This window comes from Pseudophryne corroboree, chromosome 3 (genome assembly GCF_028390025.1).
Source record: "Pseudophryne corroboree isolate aPseCor3 chromosome 3, aPseCor3.hap2, whole genome shotgun sequence".
NCBI classification, from domain to species: Eukaryota; Metazoa; Chordata; class Amphibia; order Anura; family Myobatrachidae; genus Pseudophryne; species Pseudophryne corroboree.
This window is the reverse complement of record NC_086446.1, coordinates 743,601,248-743,628,753: the sequence shown is the minus strand read 5'-3', so window position 1 is coordinate 743,628,753 and position 27,506 is coordinate 743,601,248. Positions and strand designations below refer to the sequence as shown.

The following is a 27,506-nucleotide window of genomic DNA, read 5'->3' as shown; positions in this document are numbered from 1 at the left end:
GCTACACTACACTGCAGTCCCATACTGTGCCTAGGGGTACACAAGAGGAGCCTGGCTAAACCTATGAGACTTTTTCGATCTTACAGCATCAGTGAAGGATACATGTATCGGCCATAGTCACATGGCGTGGTATTTTCACCTAATTTCGAGATAAAACAGTAAAACACCAAATATAGAAAATGCGCTATACGTGTAATCTTGTCCCCGCCGGCGCCCTGTAGTTGCAGCCTGTGGCTGTGTGAGTAACAACATCACGTGACCCGGGAGCAGGCAGAACGCGGCGGCGGCTGCGGAGTCCCGGAGTAGCGAGTGACGAGAGGAGAAACTGTCAGTCATGTGACCTGAACATCGGGATCATCACCGCCTCAGCTCGCCACCCTGCTGGTCACTGAGGATCGTCGCTGCCGCAGGTCTGAGGGGCGGAAGTTGTGCCACCTGTGGCTCACTAGTGGCGGCGGGGGCACTACAAGTCCCAGAATGCTTTGCAGCTTTCCATCTCCCCCAACATGGGACATTATATGCTCCTCTCTGACATTAGGGTGTAAACAGGAGTCCGGGGTCACAAGGAGCTGCTAATCTGCCTTCCTGGGGTTGATGGTCAGTGAGCTGCTCAGCTACTTGCCCTGCAGCATGTAAGTGCGGGGCAGTTAGTGTTGGGGACTCCTGGGGCTCATATTTACCTTTAATAGCTTTTAATCCCAAATAATGATCATTTATAGACGCGTATTGCAGCAATAAGAAATGTATTATTGGGGGAATGTATTAAACACAGGGCCCTGATAGGTGTCTGTGTCCATGCAAGACGTGCTAAAGTTATTCTGCCGATAATTAATTTGTTATTGCTGCGACAGACGGCAATCAAATTACTTACGCTATCCCAGTTTACTGACGAGTTTGCGTCCAGGCACAGCTACTGCACATGTGTAAGCGGAGGCGCTTGGAGTAGGATCCTTTGGATATATCTATTCTGACCAATTTGTGCTAATGTAGTATCCTAGCTACAATGGCTAACACATCCGAAAAAACGGTATTTTAGGAGGCTATCCCCAAAATAATACTAAGTATACCCCCTTAGGTGTACACCAATCTCCTTTATCATTTTTTACAAATCTAACTTAAAAAGGTACAAATTTGCATCCGTCACAACCACACCGCGATGAATTGCAGCACTATTTTATTTATTTTTTCACTGCAATTAGATTTGAGCTAGACTGCACCCACCACCGTCTTCCAAAAATCTAAATCTGGCCTTGTGTTTTTTAATTTTTCCCTCCCTGAGATTTAGTGTGGTTTTGGACTGTTCTCTATACTTTTATACCACTTTCAGATCGCAAATGTGGGGTCACACCCGAAAATTGGAAACGGGTCCTTCCCGAGTGCGACACGGCATTGGACACTGAGAATTGGCTTCTCGACTCGTCAATTTGTCGGGTTGCTATCGGGGGCGGGGACGCCGACGTCATCGGAGGCGGGTACTGCGATAGGAGATGAGATCATCTCTGTGCCGCTTCTCCCTATGCAGTGAACGGGTACCGCGTCGCATCAACCTGGGAAAACCGTTCACACTGCACCTTTTCCGGTAATAGCCCTGGAATAACCCTTCTTTATTCTCGGGTTGAATTACTGGGTCTGGCAACCCGGGAATTCAGGACTGACCCTTTCACACCGCACTGCAAGCGCATCCAAAAAGGGGGTGTTGCCGTGTAAAATAGGGGCTGTAGCCATTATACGTCATTGAAGGGGGCAGGGTGGCCCACAGACGTTATTACAGGGGTGAGCGGCCGGCGGCGTCACTGTTTGGGGCGTGCCCAGCACCTACAGAGGTGCTGGCCTTCCCCCAAGCTCTCTCCCACAGCGTGAATGCGCACGGCATCTTTACGCGCTGGGAGGGCAGGAAGCGGACGGCTGTTTTAACAGGGTGCCGCAGAAAGTGCAGGGCGGATTTTGACCTTAGAAAATTGGGCAGGGCGCGGCGCCCTGCTGAAACAGCCTAGCGTGAATCACTATGACTTATATTATACCGGCAGTGTTGGCATGGTGACCGTTGGGATCCCGAGCGGCGGTCACATCACCACATCCCATTATACCATCGCTGCTAGCTTACACGCTGTTTGTCGGATTGCTCTATCCTATGCTAAATCCAGTGGTACCATTTGTTGTCATTGACAGGTTGGATAATACGCGTGTCATGAATTAAACTGGAATCCGAATAGATGGGTTGAAACCATTAAAAATTGCTCAGAGATCGTGCGAGCTGTATTGCGCTGACTGGCAAATACGGGACTTGGATGAGCAGAAAGGTGAGAGGTGTATTTGTGCTGTAGTAATGTCACAGGTGTTCATTGCAAATGCATCATTATTATTAACGTTTGCGTACATGGCCTCGGCATACGCTGCAGTGTTTTACAAGTTTGTAGACTGTGTATTGGTTTATATAACATACCTGTATATGGCTTTTATTATGTCTGCTATTTGTGAGTTATGATTCTGCATACCGAGTAGATGCGTTACAGGAAACACGAGCAGTTCTCTTGTGAACATTTTCATAACGTGATCTTTATCAAATAGCTGTGCTAGGGATATAATTATTGGGTGGATGAAAATTGCTCCTTTCTGCCGTGTACTGTAGCCTGGGTTTTCAAGTTGCATCATTGCTCTCTGATAGCCTCTTCTATTTGTGGATTCATATAATTTTGTTGTGGGTTAAAATAAGAATTTACTTACCGATAATTCTATTTCTCGGAGTCCGTAGTGGATGCTGGGGTTCCTGAAAGGACCATGGGGAATAGCGGCTCCGCAGGAGACAGGGCACAAAAAAGTAAAGCTTTTACCAGATCAGGTGGTGTGCACTGGCTCCTCCCCCTATGACCCTCCTCCAGACTCCAGTTAGGTACTGTGCCCGGACGAGCGTACACAATAAGGGAGGCAATTTGAATCCCGGGTAAGACTCATACCAGCCACACCAATCACACCGTACAACTTGTGATCTAAACCCAGTTAACAGTATGATAACAGAAAGAGCCTCTTAAAGATGGCTCCTTAACAATATAACCCGAATTTGTTAACAATAACTATGTACAGTATTGCAGATAATCCGCACTTGGGATGGGCGCCCAGCATCCACTACGGACTCCGAGAAATAGAATTATCGGTAAGTAAATTCTTATTTTCTCTATCGTCCTAAGTGGATGCTGGGGTTCCTGAAAGGACCATGGGGATTATACCAAAGCTCCCAAACGGGCGGGAGAGTGCGGATGACTCTGCAGCACCGAATGAGAGAATTCCAAGTCCTCTTTTGCCAGGGTATCAAATTTGTAGAATTTTACAAACGTGTTTTTCCCCCGACCACGTAGCTGCTCGGCAGAATTGTAATGCCGAGACCCCTCGGGCAGCCGCCCAAGATGAGCCCACCTTCCTTGTGGAATGGGCCTTAACAGATTTAGGCTGTGGCAGGCCTGCCACAGAATGAGCAAGTTGAATTGTGTTACAATTCCAACGAGCAATCGTCTGCTTAGAAGCAGGGGCACCCAACTTGTTGGGTGCATATAGTATCAACAGCGAGTCAGATTTTCTGACTTCAGCCGTCCTTGAAATGTATATTTTTAAGGCTCTGACAACGTCCAACAACTTGGAGTCCTCCAAGTCGCCAGTGGCCGCAGGCACCACAATAGGTTGGTTCAGGTGAAACGCTGATACCACCTTAGGGAGAAAATGCGGACGAGTCCTCAGTTCTGCCCTATCCGAATGGAAGATTAGATAAGGGCTTTTATAAGATAAAGCCGCCAATTCAGATACTCTCCTGGCGGAAGCCAGGGCCAGTAACATAGTCACTTTCCATGTGAGATATTTAAAATCCACCTTTTTCAATGGTTCAAACCAATGGGATTTGAGGAAATCTAAAACTACATTTAGATCCCACGGTGCCACCGGAGGCACCACAGGCGGCTGTATATGCAGTACTCCTTTAACAAAAGTCTGTACCTCAGGAACTGAGGCCAATTCTTTTTGGAAGAATATTGACAGGGCCGAAATTTGAACCTTAATAGATCTCAATTTGAGACCCATAGACAATCCTGATTGTAGGAAATGTAGGAAACGACCCAGTTGAAATTCCTCCGTCGGAACACTCCGATCCTCGCACCACGCGACATATTTTCGCCAAATGCGGTGATAATGTTTCGCGGTGACTTCCTTCCTTGCCTTAATCAAGGTAGGAATGACTTCTTCTGGAATGCCTTTCCCTTTTAGGATCTGGCGTTCAACCGCCATGCCGTCAAACGCAGCCGCGGTAAGTCTTGAAAGAGACAGGGACCCTGTTGTAGCAGGTCCCTTCTCAGAAGTAGAGGGCACGGGTCGTCCGTGACCAACTCTTGAAGTTCCGGGTACCAAGTCCTTCTTGGCCAATCCGGAGCCACTAGTATTGTTCTTACTCCTCCTCACCGTATAATCTTCAATACCTTTGGTATGAGAGGCAGAGGAGGAAACACATATACTGATTTGTACACCCAAGGTGTTACCAGTGCGTCCACAGCTATTGCCTGTGGATCTCTTGACCTGGCGCAATACTTGTCCAGTTTCTTGTTGAGGCGAGACGCCATCATGTCTACCATTGGTCTTTCCCAACAGTTTATTAGCATGTGGAAGACTTCTGGATGAAGACCCCCCTCTCCCGGGTGAATATCGTGTCTGCTGAGGAAATCTGCTTCCCAGTTGTACACGCCCGGGAAGAACACTGCTGACAGTGCTATTACGTGATTCTCCGCCCAGCGAAGAATCTTGGCAGCTTCTGCCATTGCACTCCTGCTTCTTGTGCCGCCCTGTCTGTTTACATGGGCGACCGCCGTGATGTTGTCCGACTGAATCAACACCGGTTTTCCTTGCAGGAGTGGTTCCGCCTGGCTTAGAGCATTTTAGATTGCTCTTAGTACCAGAATGTTTATGTGAAGAGACTTTTCCAGGTTCGTCCATACCCCCTGGAAGTTTCTTCCTTGTGTGACTGCTCCCCAACCTCTCAGGCTGGCGTCCGTGGTCACCAGGATCAAATCCTGTATGCCGAATCTGCGGCCCTCCAATAGATGAGCCTTTTGCAACCACCACAGAAGATATACCCTTGTCCTTGGCGACAGGGTTATTCGCAGGTGCATCTGAGGATGCGACCCTGACCATTTGTCCAACAGATCCCTTTGGAAAATTCTTGCATGGAATCTGCCGAATGGAATTGCTTCGTAAAAAGCCACCATTTTTCCCAGGACTCTTGTGCATTGATGTACAGACACCTTTCCTGGTTTTAGGAGGTTCCTGACAGGTCGGATAACTCCTTGGCTTTTTCCTCGGGAAGAAAAACCTTTTTCTGAACCGTGTCCAGAATCATCCCTAGGAACAGCAGACGTATCGTCGGAAAACAGCTGCGATTCTTGGAATATTTAGAATCCAGTCGTGCCGTCGAAGAACTACTTTAGATAGTGCTCTTCCGACCTCCAACTGTTCTCTGGGACTTGCCCTTTTTAGGTCGTGCAAGTAAGGGATAATTTAGATGCCTTTTTTTTCTTTGAAGAAACATCTTTTCGGCCATTACCTTGGTAAAAAGGCCCGGGGTGCCGTGGATAATTCAAACGGCATCGTCTGAAACTGATATTGACAGTTCTGTACCACGAACCAGAGGTACCCTTGATGAGAAGGACAAAATTTGGACATGGAGGTAATCCTTGATGTCCAGGGAAACCATATAGTCCCCTTTTTTCCGGTTCGCTATCACTGCTCTGAGTGACTTTATCTCGATTTGAACCTTTTATGTAAGTGTTCAAAACATTTTAGATTTAGACTATGTGTCACCAAGCCGTCTGGCTTCAGTACCACAATATAGTGTGGAAAAATAATACCCTTTTCCTTGTCGTAGGAGGGGTACTTTGATTATCACCTGCTGGATATACAGCTTGTGAATTGTTTCCAATGCTGCCTCCCTGTCGGAGGGAGCCGTTGGTAAAGCAGACTTCAGGAACCTGCGAGGAGAAGATGTCTCGACTCTCCAATCTTTACCCCTGGGATAATACTCGTACGATCTAGGGGTCAACTTGCGAGTGATCCCACTGCGCCCTGAGACTCTTGAGACTACCCCCCCACCTTGAGTCCGCTTGCACGGCCCCAGCGTCATGCTGAGGACTTGGCAGACGCGGTGGAGGGCTTCTTTTCCTGGGAAGGGGCTGCCTGCTGCAGTCTACTTCCCTTACCTCTATGTCTGGGCAGATATGACTGGCCTTTTGCCTGCATGCCCTCATGGGAAAGGAAAGATTGAGGCTGAAAAGACGGTGTCTTTTTTAGCTGAGATGTAACTTGGGGTAAAAAAGGTTGGATTTCCCAGCTGTTGCTGTGGTCCCCAGGTCCGATGGACCGACCCCCAAATAACTCCTTCCCTTTATACAGCAATACTTCCATCTGCCGTATGGGATCTGTATCACCTGACCACTGTCGTGTCCCTGACATCTTCTGGGAGATATGGACAACGCACTTATCTTGATGCCAGAGAGCAAATATCCCTCTGTGCATCTCACATACATATATATAGAATGCATCCTATTAAATGCTCTACATGAATAAAATATTTTCAGTCAGGGAATCCGACCAAGCCAACCCAGCACTGCATCTCCAGGCTGATGGCGATCGCTGGTCGCAGTATAACCACCGTATGTGTGTATATACTTTTTAGGATATTTTTCCAGCTTCCTATCAGCTGGCTCCTTGAGGGCGGCCGTATCTGGAGACGGTAACGCCACTTGATAAGCGTGTGAGCGCCTTATCACCCTAAGGGGTGTTTCCCAACGTACCCTAATTTCTGGCGGGAAAGGGTATAACGCCAATATTTGCTATCGGGGTAACCCTACGCATCATCACACACTTCATTTTATTTTATCTGATTCAGGAAAAACTACAGGTAGTTTTTTCACTCCCACATAATACCCTTTCTTGTGGTACTTGTAGTATCAGAAACACGTAACACCTCCTTCATTGCCCTTAACGTGTGGCCCTAATGAGAAATACGTTTGTTTATTCACCGTCGACACTGTATTCAGTGTCCGTGTCTGTGTCTGTGTCGACCGACTGAGGTAAATGGGCGTTTTTTTAAAACCCCTGACGGTGTTTCTGAGACGCCTGGACCGGTCCTAATAGATTGTCGGCCGTCTCATGTCGTCAACCGACCTTGCAGCGTGTTGACATTCTCACGTAATTCTCTAAATAAGCCATCCATTCCGGTGTCGACTCCCTAGAGAGTGACATCCCCATTACAGGCAATTTCTCCGCCTCCTCACCAACATCGTCCTCATACATGTCGACACACACGTACCGACACACAGCACACACACCGGGAATGCTCTGACAGAGGACAGGACCCACTAGCCCTTTGGGGAGACAGAGGGAGAGTCTGCCAGCACACACCAAAAACGCTATAATTTTATAGGGACAACCTTATATAAGTGTTTCTCCCTTATAGCATCTTTTATATATATATACAATATCGCCAAAATCAGTGCCCCCCCTCTCTGTTTTAACCCTGTTTCTGTAGTGCAGTGCAGGGGAGAGCCTGGGAGCCTTCTCTCCAGCTTTTCTGTGAGAGAAAATGGCGCTGTGTGCTGAGGAGATAGGCCCCGCCCCTTTTTCGGCGGGCTCGTCTCCCGCTATTTTTGAAGTTAGGCAGGGGTTAAATATCTCCATATAGCCTCTGTGGGCTATATGTGAGGTATTTTTTTGCCTCTAATAAGGTTTTTATTTGCCTCTCAGAGCGCCCCCCCCAGCGCTCTGCACCCTCAGTGACTGTTGTGTGAAGTGTGCTGAGAGGAAAATGGCGCACAGCTGCAGTGCTGTGCGCTACCTTTATGAAGACTCAGGAGTCTTCAGCCGCCGATTTTGGACCTCTTCTCTCTTCAGCGTCTGCAAGGGGGCCGGCGGCGCGGCTCCGGTGACCATCCAGGCTGTACCTGTGATCGTCCCTCTGGAGCTAGTGTCCAGTAGCCAAGCAGCAAATCCACTCTGCACGCAGGTGAGTTCACTACTTCTCCCCTAAGTCCCTCGTTGCAGTGATCCTGTTGCCAGCAGGACTCACTGTAAAGTAAAAAACCTAAGCTAAACTTTCTCTAAGCAGCTCTTTAGGAGAGCCACCTAGATTGCACCCTTCTCGTTCGGGCACAAAATCTAACTGGAGTCTGGAGGAGGGTCATAGGGGGAGGAGCCAGTGCACACCACCTGATCTGGTAAAAGCTTTACTTTTTTGTGCCCTGTCTCCTGCGGAGCCGCTATTCCCCATGGTCCTTTCAGGAACCCCAGCATCCACTTAGGACGATAGAGAAAACCCTTTGTAGTTACGCATGGCTTTTCATTTTAAATGATGGTTAATGGATGAGGTCAGTGACAGTCCTGTATTTTAAGCTTGCTTCCTGTACTTTGGCAAAACTAAAAATCAGAGAAGAAATGGCCAGGATTCGTTTTCATGCGCAGTGTAGACTACATACACACTGGCGTTCCTTAAGGTGCCCATACACTAGTGCGATTTTGCCCAATTTCATCCGATTTTGACGTTTCGGGACGATATACCGGATGAAAACGGGCAAATCGCGTGTGCTTTACATCTGAGCCATTGCACGGTGCCGTGAGCATCCGATCGGAGCCCCTTGCTCGTAAGTACTGTACTATAGATATGTCGGATCCCGCAGGAATGGCTGGGATCGCATACGATACATCAAATGCAAAAGGACCGCATACGATGTATCGTATTCGATCCTGCCGCCCGGGAAGCTGCCAGGCGGTTCAAGGGAAATCTTATATTCGGTAAATACTGCAGACTATTGCAACTTTCTTGCTAAAGTTATATTCAGTAACTACTGCAGACTATTGCAACTTTCTCTGACGTCCTAGTGGATGCTGGGAACTCCGTAAGGACCATGGGGAATAGCGGCTCCGCAGGAGACTGGGCACAAAAGTAAAAGCTTTAGGACTACCTGGTGTGCACTGGCTCCTCCCCCTATGGCCCTCCTCCAAGCCTCAGTTAGATTTTTGTGCCCGGCCGAGAAGGGTGCACACTAGGGGCTCTCCTGAGCTTCTTAGTGAAAGTTTAAGTTTAGGTTTTTTATTTTCAGTGAGACCTGCTGGCAACAGGCTCACTGCATCGAGGGACTAAGGGGAGAAGAAGCGAACTCACCTGAAGTGCAGAGTGGATTGGGCTTCTTAGGCTACTGGACACCATTAGCTCCAGAGGGACCGAACACAGGCCCAGCCTCGGAGCTCGGTCCCAGAGCCGCGCCGCCGGCCCCCTTACAGAGCCAGAAGCAAGAAGAGGTCCGGAAAAATCGTCGGCAGAAGACATCAGTCTTCAACAAGGTAGCGCACAGCACTGCAGCTGTGCGCCATTGTTACTCAGGCACACTTCACACTCCGGTCACTGAGGGTGCAGGGCGCTAGGGGGGGGCGCCCTGAGCAGCAATGTAAAACACCTTGGCTGGCATAAATACACCACATATAACCCCCAGGGCTATATGGATGTATTTTAACCCCTGCCAGAACTCACCTAAAAAGCGGGAGAAAAGGCCGCCGAGAAGGGGGCGGAGCCTATCTCCTCGGCACACGGGCGCCATTTTCCATCACAGCTCCGCTGGAAGGACGTCTCCCTGACTCTCCCCTGCAGTCCTGCACTACAGAAAAGGGTAAAAAAGAGAGGGGGGCACTAATTTGGCGCAGTTTTGATACTAACAGCAGCTATAAAGGGAAAAGCACATTTTATAGTGGTATTCCTGTCTATATATAGCGCTCTGGTGTGTGCTGGCATACTCTCCCTCTGTCTCCCCAACGGGCTAGTGGGGTCCTGTCCTCTATCAGAGCATTCCCTGTGTGTGTGCGGTGTGTCGGTACGATTGTGTCGACATGTTTGAGGAGGAAAATGAGATGGAGGCGGAGCAATTGCCTATTATACAGTTGTCACCCCCTAGGGAGTCGACACCTGAGTGGATGAGCTTATGGAAGGAATTGCGTGATAGTGTCAGCTCTTTACGACAGACAGTTGACGACATGAGACAGCCGGCTACTCAGCTTGTGCCTGTCCAGGGGTCTCAAACGCCATCAGGGGCTTTAAAACGCCCGTTACCTCAAATGGCAGACACAGACACGGATACTGACTCCAGTGTCGATGATGAGGAGACATACGTGACTTCCACTAGGGCCAGACGTTACATGATTGAAGCAATGAAAAATGTATTGCATATTTCTGATAATACAAGTACCACTAAAAAGGGTATTATGTTTGGTGAGAAAAAACTGCCTGTAGTTTTTCCTGTATCCGAGGAATTAAATGAAGTGTGTGATGAGGCGTGGGTTTCCCCCGATAAAAAACTGATAATTCCTAAAAGGTTATTGGCATCGTACCCTTTCCCGCCAGAGGATAGGGCACGTTGGGAAACACCCCCTAGGGTGGATAAAGCGCTCACACGCTTGTCTAAACAGGTAGCACTACCCTCTCCTGATACGGCCACCCTAAAGGAACCTGCCGATAGAAAGCTGGAGAATATCCTAAAATGTATATACTCTCACACGGGTGTTATACTGCGACCAGCAATCGCCTCAGCCTGGATGTGCAGTGCGGGCCTGGCGTGGTCGGATTCCCTGACTGAAAATATTGATACCCTAGATAGGGACAGTATATTACTGACTATAGAGCATTTGAAGGATGCATTTCTATATATGCGTGATGCACAGAGGGATATTTGCCGACTGGCATCAAGAGTTAGCGCGCTGTCCATTTCTGCAAGAAGAGGTTTATGGACGCGGCAGTGGTCAGGCGATGCGGATTCTAAAAGGCACATGGAAGTATTGCCTTATAAGGGGGAGGAGTTATTTGGGGTAGGTCTATCAGACCTGGTAGCCACGGCAACTGCTGGAAAATCCACATTTTTACCCCAGGTAGCTTCTCAACCTAAGAAGACGCCGTATTATCAGGCGCAGTCCTTTCGGCCCCATAAGGGCAAGCGGGCAAAAGGCGCCTCATTTCTGCCCCGTGGCAGAGGGAGAGGGAAAAGGCTGCAACAAACAGCCAGTTCCCAGGAACAAAAGCCCTCTCCCGCCTCCGCAAAGTCCTCAGCATGACGCTGGGGCTTTACAAGCGGACTCAGGCACGGTGGGGGCCCGTCTCAAGAAGTTCAGTGCGCAGTGGGCCCACTCGCAAGTGGACCCCTGGATCCTTCAAGTGGTATCTCAGGGGTACAAATTGGAATTCGAGACGTCTCCCCCTCGCCGTTTTCTAAAGTCTGCTTTACCGACGTCTCCCTCAGACAGGGAGGCAGTATTGGAAGCCATTCACAAGCTGTATTCCCAGCATGTGATAATCAAGGTACCCCTCCTACAACAGGGAAAGGGGTACTATTCCACACTATTTGTGGTACCGAAGCCGGACGGCTCGGTGAGACCAATTTTAAACCTAAAATCCTTGAACACTTACATACAAAGGTTCAAATTCAAGATGGAGTCACTCAGAGCAGTGATTGCAAACCTGGAAGAAGGGGACTATATGGTGTCTCTGGACATCAAAGATGCTTACCTACATGTCCTAATTTATCCTTCTCACCAAGGGTACCTCAGGTTTGTGGTACAGAACTGTCACTATCAGTTTCAGACGCTGCCGTTTGGATTGTCCACGGCACCCCGGGTCTTTACCAAGGTAATGGCCGAAATGATGATACTCCTTCGAAGGAAGGGAGTTTTAGTTATCCCTTACTTGGACGATCTCCTGATAAGGGCAAGATCCAGGGAACAGTTGGAAGTCGGGGTAGCACTATCTCAGATAGTGCTGCGCCAGCACGGTTGGATTCTCAATATTCCAAAATCACAGCTGATCCCGACGACACGACTTCTATTCCTAGGGATGATCCTGGACACAGTCCAGAAAAAGGTGTTTCTCCCGGAGGAGAAAGCCAGGGAGTTATCCGAACTAGTCAGAAATCTCCTAAAACCAGGCCAAGTCTCAGTGCATCAATGCACAAGGGTCCTGGGAAAGATGGTGGCTTCTTACGAAGCAATCCCATTCAGCAGATTCCACGCAAGAACCTTCCAGTGGGATCTGCTAGACAAATGGTCTGGGTCGCATCTTCAGATGCATCAGCGGATAATCTTGTCACCAAGGACAAGGGTGTCTCTCCTGTGGTGGTTGCAGAGTGCTCATCTTCTAGAGGGCCGCAGATTCGGCATTCAGGACTGGGTCCTGGTGACCACGGATGCCAGCCTGAGGGGCTGGGGAGCAGTCACACAGGGAAAAAATTTCCAGGGCTTGTGGTCAAGCCTGGAGACATTACTTCACATAAATATCCTGGAGCTAAGGGCCATCTACAATGCTCTAAGCCTAGCAAGACCTCTGCTTCAAGGTCAGCCGGTGCTGATCCAGTCAGACAACATCACGGCAGTCGCCCACGTAAACAGACAGGGCGGCACGAGAAGCAGGAGGGCAATGACAGAAGTTGCAAGGATTCTCCGCTGGGCGGAAAATCATGTGATAGCACTGTCAGCGGTGTTCATTCCGGGAGTGGACAACTGGGAAGCAGACTTCCTCAGCAGACACGACCTCCACCCGGGGGAGTGGGGACTTCACCCAGAAGTCTTCCACATGATTGTGAACCGTTGGGAAAAACCAAAGGTGGACATGATGGCGTCCCGCCTCAACAAAAAACTAGACAGGTATTGCGCCAGGTCAAGGGACCCTCAGGCAATAGCTGTGGACGCTCTGGTAACACCGTGGGTGTACCAGTCAGTGTATGTGTTCCCTCCTCTGCCTCTAATACCCAAGGTACTGAGAATCATAAGAAGGAGAGGAGTAAGGACTATACTCGTGGCTCCGGATTGGCCAAGAAGGACTTGGTACCCGGAACTTCAAGAGATGCTCACAGAGGACCCGTGGCCTCTACCTCTAAGAAAGGACCTGCTCCAGCAGGGACCCTGTCTGTTCCAAGACTTACCGCGGCTGCGTTTGACGGCATGGCGGTTGAACGCCGGATCCTAAAGGAAAAAGGCATTCCGGATGAAGTCATCCCTACCCTGATCAAAGCCAGGAAGGATGTAACCGTGCAGCATTATCACCGTATTTGGCGTAAATATGTTGCGTGGTGCGAGGCCAGGAAGGCCCCTACAGAGGAATTTCAACTGGGTCGTTTCCTGCATTTCCTGCAAACAGGACTGTCTATGGGCCTAAAATTAGGGTCCATTAAGGTTCAAATTTTGGCCCTGTCGATTTTCTTCCAGAAAGAACTGGCTTCAGTTCCTGAAGTTCAGACGTTTGTCAAGGGGGTACTGCATATACAGCCTCCTTTTGTGCCTCCAGTGGCACCTTGGGATCTCAATGTAGTTTTGGGGTTCCTAAAATCACATTGGTTTGAACCACTCTCCACTGTAGACTTAAAATATCTCACTTGGAAAGTGGTAATGCTGTTAGCCCTGGCTTCAGCCAGGCGTGTCTCAGAATTGGCGGCTTTATCCTATAAAAGCCCTTACCTAATTTTTCATACGGACAGGGCAGAATTGAGGACTCGTCCTCAATTTCTCCCTAAGGTGGTTTCAGCGTTTCACTTGAACCAGCCTATTGTGGTACCTGTGGCTACTAGGGACTTGGAGGATTCCAAGTTGCTGGACGTAGTCAGGGCCCTGAAAATATATGTTTCCAGGACGGCTGGAGTCAGGAAATCTGACTCGCTGTTTATCCTGTATGCACCCAACAAGCTGGGTGCTCCTGCTTCTAAGCAAACTATTGCTCGTTGGATTTGTAGTACAATTCAGCTTGCACATTCTGTGGCAGGCCTGCCACAGCCAAAATCTGTAAAAGCCCATTCCACAAGGAAGGTGGGCTCATCTTGGGCGGCTGCCCGAGGGGTCTCGGCTTTACAACTCTGCCGAGCAGCTACTTGGTCAGGGGCAAACACGTTTGCTAAATTCTACAAATTTGATACCCTGGCTGAGGAGGACCTGGAGTTCTCTCATTCGGTGCTACAGAGTCATCCGCACTCTCCCGCCCGTTTGGGAGCTTTGGTATAATCCCCATGGTCCTTACGGAGTTCCCAGCATCCACTAGGACGTCAGAGAAAATAAGAATTTACTTACCAATAATTCTATTTCTCGTAGTCCGTAGTGGATGCTGGGCGCCCATCCCAAGTGCGGATTGTCTGCAATACTTGTACATAGTTATTGTTACAAAAATCGGGTTATTATTGTTGTGAGCCATCTTTTCAGAGGCTCCTCTGTTATCATGCTGTTAACTGGGTTCAGATCACAGGTTGTACGGTGTGATTGGTGTGGCTGGTATGAGTCTTACCCAGGATTCAAAATCCTTCCTTATTGTGTACGCTCGTCCGGGCACAGTATCCTAACTGAGGCTTGGAGGAGGGTCATAGGGGGAGGAGCCAGTGCACACCAGGTAGTCCTAAAGCTTTTACTTTTGTGCCCAGTCTCCTGCGGAGCCGCTATTCCCCATGGTCCTTACGGAGTTCCCAGCATCCACTACGGACTACGAGAAATAGAATTATCGGTAAGTAAATTCTTATTTTCTTGCTAAAGTTATATTTGGTAAATACCGCAGACTATTGCACATTACAATGCATGGTTAAAAGTTTAGAAAATTGTTCTAAGTGGTTTAATATCTGTAATCTGTAAAAAACTTAGTGATTGACTGGGGTTTACTGACCTCACATTTGTTAGTTGTGATTAACACCTTTTGGTGGAGGGTTGCTGTGTGGGGGAGGGGGTTGTAATCAGATAGAACATGTGTTTGTAGACTTATTTATTCATTATAGCACAGGACGCTAGTCCTATAGGACGCCGCAGTGGCTAGTATATGAAGTGGCAGCTAAAATCAATAGCAGTGTTATACCTGTGTTAAACCGAAGGAAAACAGAAGGCAAACAAACTTACAAATTAACAGAAGGACTGTGTTGCAACCACAAAACTCAGGATCATTATGTGGCCTCTCCTCGCCTCAAACATGAGAACACCAAGACCAGGCTTACCACCTCTCTGGCTGAGAACATCAAGTCTGCCCCTGGGCCTAACCCCCAAGAGGAACAGGGAACTGTGGGGGGAGAGCACCAGGACCAGGCTCGGCAGGGACATCCCCATTGCTCCTGAGTGTGCCCCCCACAATCTCTTACCCACCCGTACTATGATCTTATCAAAATAATGTTATCCCAATTCTACTTCTGCCACTAGTTGCCTGCTATTGTTGTGTTTTTTTTTCTTCCTTCCTCTCTTCCACCCCACCGTGTTTTTCCTGTAATGTTTACCTCCACTGATTGCACACCCTGCCATTGCGCTTTACATACAGGGTACATCATACTACTTCATAAGCGTCAGTTTTCCCATATATGAACTTGGCCCTTGTATGGCTCACCTCCCACAGTGTAACCTTCAAAGTGCGCCCAACATGGCTGCCCCATATGGTACACTTGTGGATGGGATGAAAAATACATAGGCCTGATGGTTTTGATGGAACCCTACTCTGAACTGTAGGACTCTGAAATCACCCCCATTTTGTGTCATCTCTTCGAAGGGTGGTCTATTCCACCCTGGGTAATCCTACGCTGAGCGCCCAAGATGGCTGCCGCACTTGGTACCTTGTGAGGGGGGAATACTCAACCCTTGGAAGTTATTACCCAAAATGCCTACACCAATCCTGCATTATGCTTTCTGTGTGCTTCAGGTTTTCTTTTATGTCTGTGTGGCTGATGTATTGCTGTATTACTCAAATCCTCTGTATCATGTGCATTGTTTTTGATATCTGTAAAGCGCCTTGAGTCCTGTTGGAGAAAGAGCGCTATATAAATAAAATAATTTTCTCTATCGTCCTAGTGGATGCTGAAAGGACCAAGGGGATAGCGGCTCCGCAGGAGACAGGGCACAAAAGTAAAGCTTTCCGATCAGGTGGTGTGCACTGGCTCCTCCCCCTATGACCCTCCTCCAAGCCAGTTAGATTTTTGTGCCCGGCCGAGAAGGGTGCAATCTAGGTGGCTCTCCTAAAGAGCTGCTTAGAAAAGTTTAGCTTAGGTTTTTTATTTTACAGTGAGTCCTGCTGGCAACAGGATCACTGCAACGAGGGACTTAGGGGAGAAGAAGTGAACTCACCTGCGTGCAGGATGGATTGGCTTCTTGGCTACTGGACATCAGCTCCAGAGGGACGATCACAGGTACAGCCTGGATGGTCACCGGAGCCTTGCCGCCGGCCCCCTTGCAGATGCTGAAGTAAGAAGAGGTCCAGAATCGGCGGCAGAAGACTCCTCAGTCTTCTAAAGGTAGCGCACAGCACTGCAGCTGTGCGCCATTTTCCTCTCAGCACACTTCACACGGCAGTCACTGAGGGTGCAGGGCGCTGGGAGGGGGGCGCCCTGGGAGGCAAATGAATACCTATTTTGGCTAAAAATACCTCACATATAGCCTCCGGAGGCTATATGGAGATATTTAACCCCTGCCAGAATCCGTTAAGAGCGGGAGACGAGGCCGCCGAAAAAGGGGCGGGGCCTATCTCCTCAGCACACAGCGCCATTTTCCCTCACAGAAAGGCTGGAGGGAAGGCTCCCAGGCTCTCCCCTGCACTGCACTACAGAAACAGGGTTAAAACAGAGAGGGGGGGCACTAATTTGGCGATATGCTTATATATTAAGATGCTATAAGGGAAAACACTTATATAAGGTTGTCCCTATATAATTATAGCGTTTTTGGTGTGTGCTGGCAAACTCTCCCTCTGTCTCTCCAAAGGGCTAGTGGGTCCTGTCCTCTATCAGAGCATTCCCTGTGTGTGTGCTGTGTGTCGGTACGTGTGTGTCGACATATAGGAGGACGATGTTGGTGAGGAGGCGGAGCAATTGCCTGTAATGGTGATGTCACTCTCTAGGGAGTCGACACCGGAATGGATGGCTTATTTAGGAAATTACGTGATAATGTCAACACGCTGCAAGGTCGGTTGACGACATGAGACGGCCGACAAACAATTAGTACCGGTCCAGACGTCTCAAAAACACCGTCAGGGGTTTTAAAACGCCCGTTTACTTTAGTCGGTCGACACAGACACAGACAGGGACACTGAATCCAGTGTCGACGGTGAATAAACAAACGTATTCCTTATTAGGGCCACACGTTAAAGGCAATGAAGGAGGTGTTACATATTTCTGATACTACAAGTACCACAAAAGAGGGTATTATGTGGGATGTGAAAAAACTACCATAGTTTTTCCTGAATCAGATAAATTAAATAAAGTGTGTGATGATGCGTGGGTTCCCCCCGATAGAAAATTAGGGGCGGTATACCCTTTCCCGCCAGAAGTTAGGGCGCGTTGGGAAACACCCCTTAAGGTGGATAAGGCGCTCACACGCTTATCAAAACAAGTGGCGGTACCGTCTATAGATAGGGCCGTCCTCAAGGACCAGCTGACAGGAGGCTGGAAAATATCATAAAAAGTATATACACACATACTGGTGTTATACTGCGACCAGCGATCGCCTCAGCCTGGATGTGCAGAGCTGGGGTGGCTTGGTCGGATTCCCTGACTAAAAATATTGATACCCTTGACAGGGACAGTATTTTATTGACTAAAGAGCATTTAAAGGATGCATTTCTATATATGCGAGATGCACAGAGGGATATTTGCACTCTGGCATCATGAGTAAATGCGATGTCCATAACTGCCAGAAGATGTTATGGACACGACAGTGGTCAGGTGATGCAGATTCCAAACGGCACAAAGGTGTATTGCCGTATAAAGGAAGAGGAGTTATTTGGGGTCGGTCCATCGGACCTGGTGGCCACGGCAACTGCTGGAAAATCCACCGTTTTTTACCCTAAGTCACATCTCTGCAGAAAAAGACGCCGTCTTTTCAGCCTCGGTCCTCTCGTCCCTATAAGATAATATCTGCCCAGGGATAGAGGAAAGGGAAGAAGACTGCAGCAGGCAGCCCATTCCCAGGAACAGAAGCGTTCCACCGCTTCTGACAAGTTCTCAGCATGGCGCTGAGACCGTACAGGACCCCTGGATCCTACAAGTAGTATCCCAGGGGTACAGATTGGAATGTCGAGACGTTTCCCCTTCGCAGGCTCCTGAAGTCTGCTTTACCAAGGTCTCCCTCCGACAAGGAGGCAGTATGGGAAAAAATTCACAAGCTGTATTCCCAGCAGGTGATAATTAAATTACCCCTCCTACTACAAGAAAAGGGGTATTATTCCACACTATATTGTGGTACTGAAGCCAGAAGGCTAGGTGAGACTTATTCTAAAAAATTTTTTTTGAACACTTACAAAGGTTCAAATCAAGATGGAGTCACTCAGAACAGTGATAACGAACCAGGAAGAAGGGGACTATATAGTGTCCCGGGACATCAGGGATGCTTACCTCTATGTCCCAAATTTGCCCTTCTCACTAAGGGTACCTCAGGTTCGTGGTGCAGAACTGTCACTATCAGTTTCAGACGCTGCCGTTTGGATTGTCCACGGCACCCCGGGTCTTTACCAAGGTAATGGCCGAAATGATGATTCTTCTTCGAAGAAAAGGCGTCTTAATTATCCCTTACTTGGACGATCTCCTGATAAGGGCATAGTCCAGGGAACAGTTGGAGGTCGGAGTAGCACTATCTCGGATACTGCTACAACAGCACGGGTGGATTCTAAATATTCCAAAATCGCAGCTGATCCCGACGACACGTCTGCTGTGCCTAGGGATGATTCTGGACACAGTCCAGAAAAAGGTGTTTCTCCCGGAAGAGAAAGCCAGGGAGTTATCCGAGCTAGTCAGGAACCTCCTAAAAACAGTGCATCATTGCACAAGGGTCCTGGTAAAAATGGTGGCTTCCTACGAAGCAATTCCATTCGACAGATTTCACGCAAGAACTTTTCAGTGGGATCTGCTGGACAAATGGTCCGGATCGCATCTTCAGATGCATCAGCGGATAACCCTATATCCAAGGACAAGGGTGTCTCTCCTGTGGTGGTTATAGAGTGCTCATCTTCTAGAGGGCCGCAGATTCGGCATTCAGGATTGGATGCTGGTGACCACGGAGCCCAGCCCGAGAGGCTGGGGAGCAGTCACACAAGGAAAAAATTTCCAGGGAGTGTGATCAAGTCTGGAGACTTTTCTCCACATAAATATACTGGAGCTAAGGGTAAATTTATAATGCTCTAAGCTTAGCAAGACCTCTGCTTCAAGGTCAGCCGGTATTGATCCAGTGGGAAAAACATCACGGCAGTCGCCCACGTAAACAGACAGGGCGACACAAGAAGCAGGAGGGCAATGGCAAAAACTGCAAGGACTTTTCGCTGGGCGGAAAATCATGTGATAGCACTGTCAGCAGTGTTTCATCCCGGGAATGGAAACTGGGAAGCAGACTTCCTCAGCAGGCACGACCTCCACCCGGGAGAGTGGAAACTTCATCGGGAAGTTTTTTCCACATGATTGTAAACCGTTGGGAAATACCAAAGGTGGACATGATGGCGTCCCGTCTGAACAAAAAACGGGACAGGTATTGCGCCAGGTCAAGAGACCCTCAGGCAATAGCTGTGGATGTTCTGGTAACACCGTGGGTGTACCAGTCGGTGTATGTGTTCCCTCCTCTGCTTCTCATACCTAAGGTGCTGAGAATTATAAGACGTAGAGGAGTAAGAACTATACTCATGGCTCCGGATTGGCCAAGAAGGACTTGGTACCCGGAACTTCAAGAGATGCTTACAGAGGTCTTATGGCCTCTGCCGCTAAGAAGGGACTTGCTTCAGCAAGTACCATGTCTGTTCCAAGACTTACCGCAGCTGCGTTTGTCGGCATGGCGGTGGAAAGCCGGATCCTAAAGGAAAAAGGCATTCCGGAAGAGGTCATTCCTACCCTGGTCAAAGCCAGAAAGGAGGTGACCGCACAACATTATCACCACATGTGGCGAAAATATGTTGCGTGGTGTGAGGCCAGGAAGGCCCCACAAAGAAATTTCAACTCGGTCGTTTCCTGCATTTCCTGCAAACAGGAGTGTCTATGGGCCTCAAATTGGGGTCCATTAAGGTTCAAATTTCGGCCCTGTCGATTTTCTTCCAGAAAGAATTGGCTTCAGTTCCTGAAGTCCAGAAGTTTGTCAAGGGAGTATTGCATATACAACCCCCTTTTGTGCCTCCAGTGGCACTGTGGGATCTCAACGTAGTTCTGGGATTCCTCAAATCACATTGGTTTAAAACCAGTCAAATCTGTGGATTTGAAGCATCTCACATGAAAAGTGACCATGCTCTTGGCCCTGGCCTGGACCAGGCGAGTGTCAAATTGGTGTTTTTTTCTCAAAAAAGCCCATATCTGTTTGTCCATTCGGACAGGGCAGAGCTGCGGACTCGTCCCCAGTTCTCTCCCTAAGGTGGTGTCAGTGTTTCACCTGAACCAGCTTATTGTGGTGCCTTGCACCTACTAGGGACTTGGAGGACTCCAAGTTGCTAGATGTTGTCAGGGCCCTGAAAATATGTTCCAGGACGGCTGGAGTCAGGAAAACTGACTTGCTGTTATCCTGTATGCACCCAACAAACTGGGTGCTCTTGCTTCTAAGCAGACTATTGCTAGTTGGATGTGTAATACAATTCAGCTTGCACATTCTGTGGCAGGCCTGCCACAGCCAAAATATGTAAATGCCCATTCCACAAGGAAGGTGGGCTCATCTTGGGCGGCTGCCCGAGGGGTCTCGGCTTTATAACTTTGCCGAGCAGCTACTTGGTCAGGGGCAAACACGTTTGCTAAATTCTACAAATTTGATACCCTGGCTAAGGAGGACCTGGAGTTCTCTCATTCGGTGCTGCAGAGTCATCCGCACTCTCCCGCCCGTTTGGGAGCTTTGGTATAATCCCCATGGTCCTTTCAGGAACCCCAGCATCCACTAGGACGATAGAGAAAATAAGAATTTACTTACCGATAATTCTATTTCTCGGAGTCCGTAGTGGATGCTGGGCGCCCATCCCAAGTGCGGATTATCTGCAATACTTGTACATAGTTACAAAAATCGGGTTATTATTGTTGTGAGCCATCTTTTCAGAGGCTCCGCTGTTATCATACTGTTAACTGGGTTTAGATCACAAGTTGTACGGTGTGATTGGTGTGGCTGGTATGAGTCTTACCCGGGATTCAAAATTCCTCCCTTATTGTGTACGCTCGTCCGGGCACAGTACCTAACTGGCTTGGAGGAGGGTCATAGGGGGAGGAGCCAGTGCACACCACCTGATCGGAAAGCTTTACTTTTGTGCCCTGTCTCCTGCGGAGCCGCTATCCCCTTGGTCCTTTCAGGAACCCCAGCATCCACTACGGACTCCGAGAAATAGAATTATCGGTAAGTAAATTCTTATTATTATTATTATGCAGCTTTTCTCTCTCAGAAAAGTCGCATAAGTGTATGGCCGCCTTTAGCAATACAAGTTAATTGCCCATCTAGTGTTCACGCTGGCCTGTTTTTGCAGGGCGTCGCGCACCACCCATTTTTTTAAGGGCAAAATCCGCCCTGCCCTTCCTGCAGCGCCCTGCTAAAACAGCCGGCCGCTTCCTGCCCTCCCAGCTTGCATCCATTCACGCGATGTGAGAGAGCTTGGGGGAAGCCCAACACCTCTGTAGGTGCTGGACACGCCCCCAACAGTGACTCCGCCCACGCCCCCTGTAGTTGCGTCTGTGGGGCCGCACCGCACGCTTTAATGATGGTGCATAGCCATGCCCCCTATTTTACATAGCCAAACCCATTTTTCGGGAGCGCATGTGGCTTAGCCGCATGCGCACACACATGCCCCCGCAATCCGGCGCCCTGCCCACTGAAATTTCTAGAATGAACACTACCATCAATGTAATATGCATATTTTCACCTTTTCTAGCACCTTGAGTGGGACAAGCAAGGGGTTGTGGCTGCACAGTTCTCTGGGCTGACGTCCCGTCCCATTCCTCTCCCCTAAAAGTTCCCGTATTGCTGTGCACACCGGTACAGGAGCACGCAGCCCCCTGTTCACTGCTGCTGCGCTTAGCAGAGTACCAGTAAACAGGACATACCTACCAAAAAGCTGTCTGGATTGCACAAATCGGGAAGGAGGGACGAGTTCTCAAAGCTGGACTGTCCCTTTTAAATATGTGCTCTTGGGATGTATGTGACTAGTCCGATATATGTTTTTACAGTGCAGTGTGGGGCGGGGAAGTGGGCGGATCAAGGTGACCTGGTCAAAGTAGCCTATATAATAATCAGCTATGGTCTGTTCCAACTCCAAAACACGCAGTGGGGGCCAAGGCATGCACCGCCCTCTTCCCCAAAGGGCTGTCACTGCAGCGACAGGGAAGACCGCAGCAGGAGCAAGTAATACATCATGGACAGGGCGTAATGAGGTGACCAGACATATGCTGGGTCCCCTTACTAGTAATACATAGTATATGTAAAGGGGTTTATATGCCTTTTTTTTTTTAGTTTATTTTACTTGTGTTTTAACAGACATTGCATATACCAGTGTGTATGAAGCCTTGGGAGCTTATTGCTCTTGGGATGTTCTGTAGTATTTTTGGATCGGAGTGGGGCGTTCAAGGTCACCCGTGAGCCGTGCACACTGGCAGCCACCATCTTTCAGAACTAAACCCAAACCACTGAGACAGCATCTGATACACTTCGTACTCAATACACTTGGAACTAGTGACAACATTGATAGCTAATATTCTCATCGGTGATGGTTGGACAACCAGGACAGCAGTGTCAGTGGTATTCCTAGTTAAGACACTGCATTATGGTTTACTGCACGAAATTACAGTGGCAGGCAGTGTGTCTAGGTGGGGGGAGCTGTGTCAGAAGAATCTGTTACCATGTCCTAAGTTTCCCCTCTGTTTAAATAGATCGTGACTTGTACACTGTGTATTTAGTAAAGAGAAAACAGGGATTCCTCTGTGCTCCCTCTCGTCTCTATGCTAATAGCTGCCTAGGCTTCCAGACTGAGCTGTGCTCGGTCCCAGGCCTGCTTCCTCTGTACTATGCAAGGCTCCTGCTGTGCGGATGAAGAAAGACTGTTGCTTTAGGCAGGTGTGGGAAATAAATGCTGCAAAGTAAGAATGCTTTAAAAAAAAAAAAATAGAAGTGTTAATAGTTTATTTTTATCAATTAACCAAATGCAAAATTAAAGAAACGATGAGAAATCTAAATCAAGTCAGTATTTGCTGTGACCACCCTTTGTCTTCAAAAAAGCATCAGTTCTTCTAGGTACACTTGCACACAGTTTTTGAAGAAATTTGACAGGGAGGTTGTTCCAAACATCTTGGAGAACTAACGACAGATCTTCTGTGGATGTAGACTTGCTCAAATTCTTCTCTTTATGTAACCCCAGACAGACTAGAAGATATTGAGATTAGGGCCATATCATCACTTACAGGGCTCATTGTTCTTCTTTACGCTGAAGATAGTTCTTAATGACATTGGCTGTATGCCTGAGGTTGTTTTCTTGCTGCAGAATAAATTTGGAGCCAATCAGACGCCTCTCTGATGGTATGGCATGATGGATATGTACCTGCCTGTATTTCTCAGCATTGAGGACACCATTAATCCTGACCAAATCCCCAACTCCATTTGCTGAAATGCAGCCACAAACTTGCAAGGAACCTCCGCCATGCTCCTCCTCCGCAGTTAGGGGGGGTATATATATATATATATATATATATATATATTTGTGTTTCATGAGTCACTCAAATGGTAAAAGTTATGAAGTTGCTTGGGTGCCCTCTATGTTTCTCCCCTCTGGGGCCCCGCCGGCAAGACGCTGCTATCCGGGGATGTCTGTCCAGTCCTTTCAGTCTCACAGGTTTCGATCTAAGGCCAGAGGTGCCTCCAGTGCGACTAGAGGCACCAGAGGTAAGTCCAGAAAACCAGCAAGCACCAGTTCTCAGGAACAGTCCACTGGTTCTGCTTCCACTAAGGCCTCACCATGATGGTGCCCACCCACCCCAAGGGGATCTCGAGGTGGGAGCTTGACTGCGTCACTTCAGCTGCGTCTGGGAGGCTTATTGCCAGGATGCATAGATCTTGTTTCTCAGGGCTACAGGCTGGAGTTCGACAGTACTCCCCCCTCAATGATTTTTCAAATCAGGCTTACCAGCTTTGGAGGATATGCAAGTTACGTTGCAACAGGCTATTTAAAAGTTTGTTCAGTCCCACGTCGTTGTTCCAGTACCACTACCGCAGTGTGGCAAGGGGTTTTACTCAAACCTGTTTGTGGTGCCGAAACCGGACGGTTCGGTCAGACCCATTTTGAATCTGAAATCCTTGAATCCTTATTTGAGGGTGTTCAAGTTCAAAATGGAATCCCTGTGGGCAGTGATTGCGGGCCTGGAAGATCAGGATTTTATGGTCTCCTTGTATATCAAGGACGCTTATCGTCATATTCCGATTTGGCCGCTTCATCAGGCGTATGTACGGTTTTCCCTGCTGGATGATCACATCCAATTTCAAGCACTGCCCTTCGGCCTGTCTACAGCCCCGAGGGTATTCATGAAGGTGATGGCTGAGATGATGTTTCAACTCTGGGTCCAGGGGGTCAATGTGGTACCTTCAGGGAGCTTTTGTTACTCCATATCGACCGCACCATCCATCTTCTGTCAGACCATGGGTGGATCCTCAACTTACAGAAGTCCCACCTGGAGCCAACTCAGAGGCTCCTGTTCCTGGGAATGTTGCTGGATACTGTGGCCCAGAAGGTGTTTCTACCAGGGGACAAGGTGAAAACACTTCAGGAGATGGTCCGCATGGTGCTCCGACCTACTCGAGTGTCCGTACATCTTTGCATAAGATTGTTAGGCATGATGGTTGTTTCATACGAGGCCATCCAGTACAGGAGGTTCCATGCCAGAACGTTTCAGTTGGATCTCCCGAGCAAGTGGTCCGGCTCACATCTACAGATGCGCCAGATCAATCAGCTATCACCTCAGGCCGGGATTTTCCTCCTGTGGTGGCTACAGTCCTCCGATCTCCTGGCGGGCTGGAGTTTCTGGATTCAGGATTGGACCTTCCTCACGACAGATGTGCGCCTGAGGTGATGAGGAGCTGTCACCCAAGAGGCGCAGTTCCAGGGCAGGTGGTCAGCCCACGACATCCTCCTCCCGATCAGCATACTGGAACTTCGGGCGATCTACAATGCTCTGCTTTAAGCCTTTCCTCTACTCCGGGATCATGCAATCCAGGTACAGTCGGACAACGTCACAGCGGTGGCGTATATCAATCGACAAGCAGGGACAAAAAGCAGAGCCTGCATGCGAGAGGTGTCAAAGATTCTCCTCTGGGCAGAAAGAAATGTAAGAGCCGTGTCAGCAATCTTCATTCCGGGTGTGGACAACTGGGAGGCGGACTTCCTGAGTCGTCACTATCTCCACCCGGGGGAGTGGGTACTCCACCATCTGGTGTTCCAGCAGATCATCAACTGGTGGGGTTGCCCACAAATAGACGTCTCAACAAGAAACTTCCCTGGTATTGCTCACAGACCAGGGACCCTCAGGCGAGGGCAGTAGATGCATGGACGACGCCTTGGCATTACCGGCTGGTCTACCTGTTTCCTCTGATTCCGTTGCTCCCAAGGGTGCTCAAGCGAAACAGAAAACGGGGAGTCCAGGCAATTCTTATTGCCCCGGACTGGCCTCGAAGGGCGTGGTACGCGGATCTTCTGGACATGTCCGTAGAAGACCCTTGACCTCTACCACTCAGAAGAGATCTTCAACAATGACCGTTCGGCTACCCGGACTTACGGCGACTTCGTTTGACGGCATAGAGGTTGAGCGGAACATCTTAGCTCACAAAGGCCTTTCCAAAAAGGTTATTGCTACCATGGTTCAGGCCAGGAAACCTGTGACGTCAAAACATTATCATCATATCTGGAGGAGATATGTCTCTTGGTGCGAGGAATGCACATATCTGCCTGCTGAGTTTCACTTGGGACGTTTCTTACGTTTCCTGCAGGCTGATGTGGATAAGGGCTTACGTCTGGGTTCCATTAAGGTCCAGATTTCAGCCATCTCCATTTTCTTCCAGAAGAAATTGGCAGTGTTGCCAGAAGTTCAGACCTTCTTGCAAGGGGTACTCCACATCCAACCACCTTTTGTGCCGCCTACGGCACCCTGGGATTTGGATGTTGTGTTAGCATTTCTGCAGTCCTCCTGGTCTGAACCTCTGATGACTATAGAAGACAAGTACCTCACTTGGAAGATGGTGATGTTACTGGTCCTGGCTTCTGCTCGACGTGTCTCAGAATTGGGGGCCTTATTGTGTAAAAGTCCGTTCTTGGGGGGTCATTCCGAGGTGCTCGTAGCTGTGCTAAATTTAGCACAGCTACGATCATGAACTCTGACATGGGGGGGGGGGGACGCCCAACCTGGGGCTAGTCCGCCCAGCCTGTCAGTGCCCCCCCCCCCCCCCCCCCTGCAGAAGTGCTAAGGCATCGCACAGCGGCGATGCCTTTGCACTTCAAGAGTAGCTCCCGGCCAGTGCAGCTTTAGCGTGCTGGCCGGGAGCTACTCTATGCTCCCTGGCCCGCAGCGGCTGCGTGTGACGTCACGCAGCCGCTGCGGGCCACTCCCCACACAGTCCGGCCACGCCTGCGTTGGCCAGACCGCGCCCTTGAAACGGCGGCCAAACGCAGCCGTTTCACCCCCTCCCGCCCATCGACCGCCTCTGCCTGTCAATCAGGCAGAGGTGTTCGTAGCGCAGCGACGGGAGGCCATGAGCGGTTCTGACCCGATCGCTACGCTGTGGAAAAAATGCAGCGTGCAATCGGGTCAGAATGACCCCCTTGGTCTTTTATGAGGACAGAGCGGAGCTCAGGACTAGACAGCAGTTCCTGCCGAAGGTTGTCTCCGCGTTTCACCTGAATCAACCTATTGTGGTTCCGTCCAGTTCTGATGCCTCTGCTCCTCCAAAGGCATTGGGTGCTGTGCGTGCCTTGAAGATCTATGTCAAGCGCACAGCTCGGGTCAGGAAGACGGATTCCTTGTTCGTGCTCTATGATGCGCAGAAAAAGGGTTGCCCTGCTTCTAAGCACTCCATTGCCCGTTGGATTAGGCTTACTATTCAACAGGCCTATGTGTCTGCAGCCTTATCTGTTCCACAGTCTCTGAAGGCCCACTCTACACGGTCTGTGGGTTCTTCCTGGGCGGCTGCCCATGGAGTCTCGGCCTTGCAACTATGCCGAGCTGCTACCTGGTCGGAGAAGAACACCTTTTGTGAAGTTCTACAAGTTTGATACCCTGGCCAAAGAGGATTTCCAGTTTGGGCAGGTGGTGCTGCAGCAGTCTCTGCCTGTGGGATGGAGCATAGAGGGGAAGAGCCAGCACACCCAGTTGAAGAAATTTAAAGTGCACTGGCTCCTTTTGGACCCAGTCTATACCCCATCGTACTAGTTTTCCCCAATATCCCTTATGGAATATGAGAAAAGGATTTACCGGTAGGTATTAAAATCCTATTTTTTGTAATTCAAAAAACATTTTTTAAATCTGCATTTTTGCTTTAAAAAA

At 49.1% G+C, this 27,506-nt stretch overlaps 1 protein-coding gene across 6 annotated transcripts in view; it reads left to right on the top strand.

The window, feature by feature from the left end:
• Positions 1-233: 233 nt before the first annotated feature.
• R3HCC1L (R3H domain and coiled-coil containing 1 like) overlaps positions 234-27,506 on the top strand; it is a 201,581-nt gene continuing 174,308 nt past the window's right edge. For 3 of the 6 annotated variants that reach the window (XM_063962297.1, XM_063962299.1, XM_063962298.1), the window contains exons 1-2: positions 234-410; positions 2,170-2,300. In XM_063962297.1, coding sequence (XP_063818367.1) covers positions 2,289-2,300 — 12 coding nt within the window. In that variant the 5' untranslated portion in view covers positions 234-410; positions 2,170-2,288. Of the gene's footprint in view, positions 633-2,169; positions 2,301-27,506 lie in introns of all 6 variants that reach the window. The other 3 variants (XM_063962295.1, XM_063962296.1, XM_063962300.1) reach the window with 3 other exon arrangements.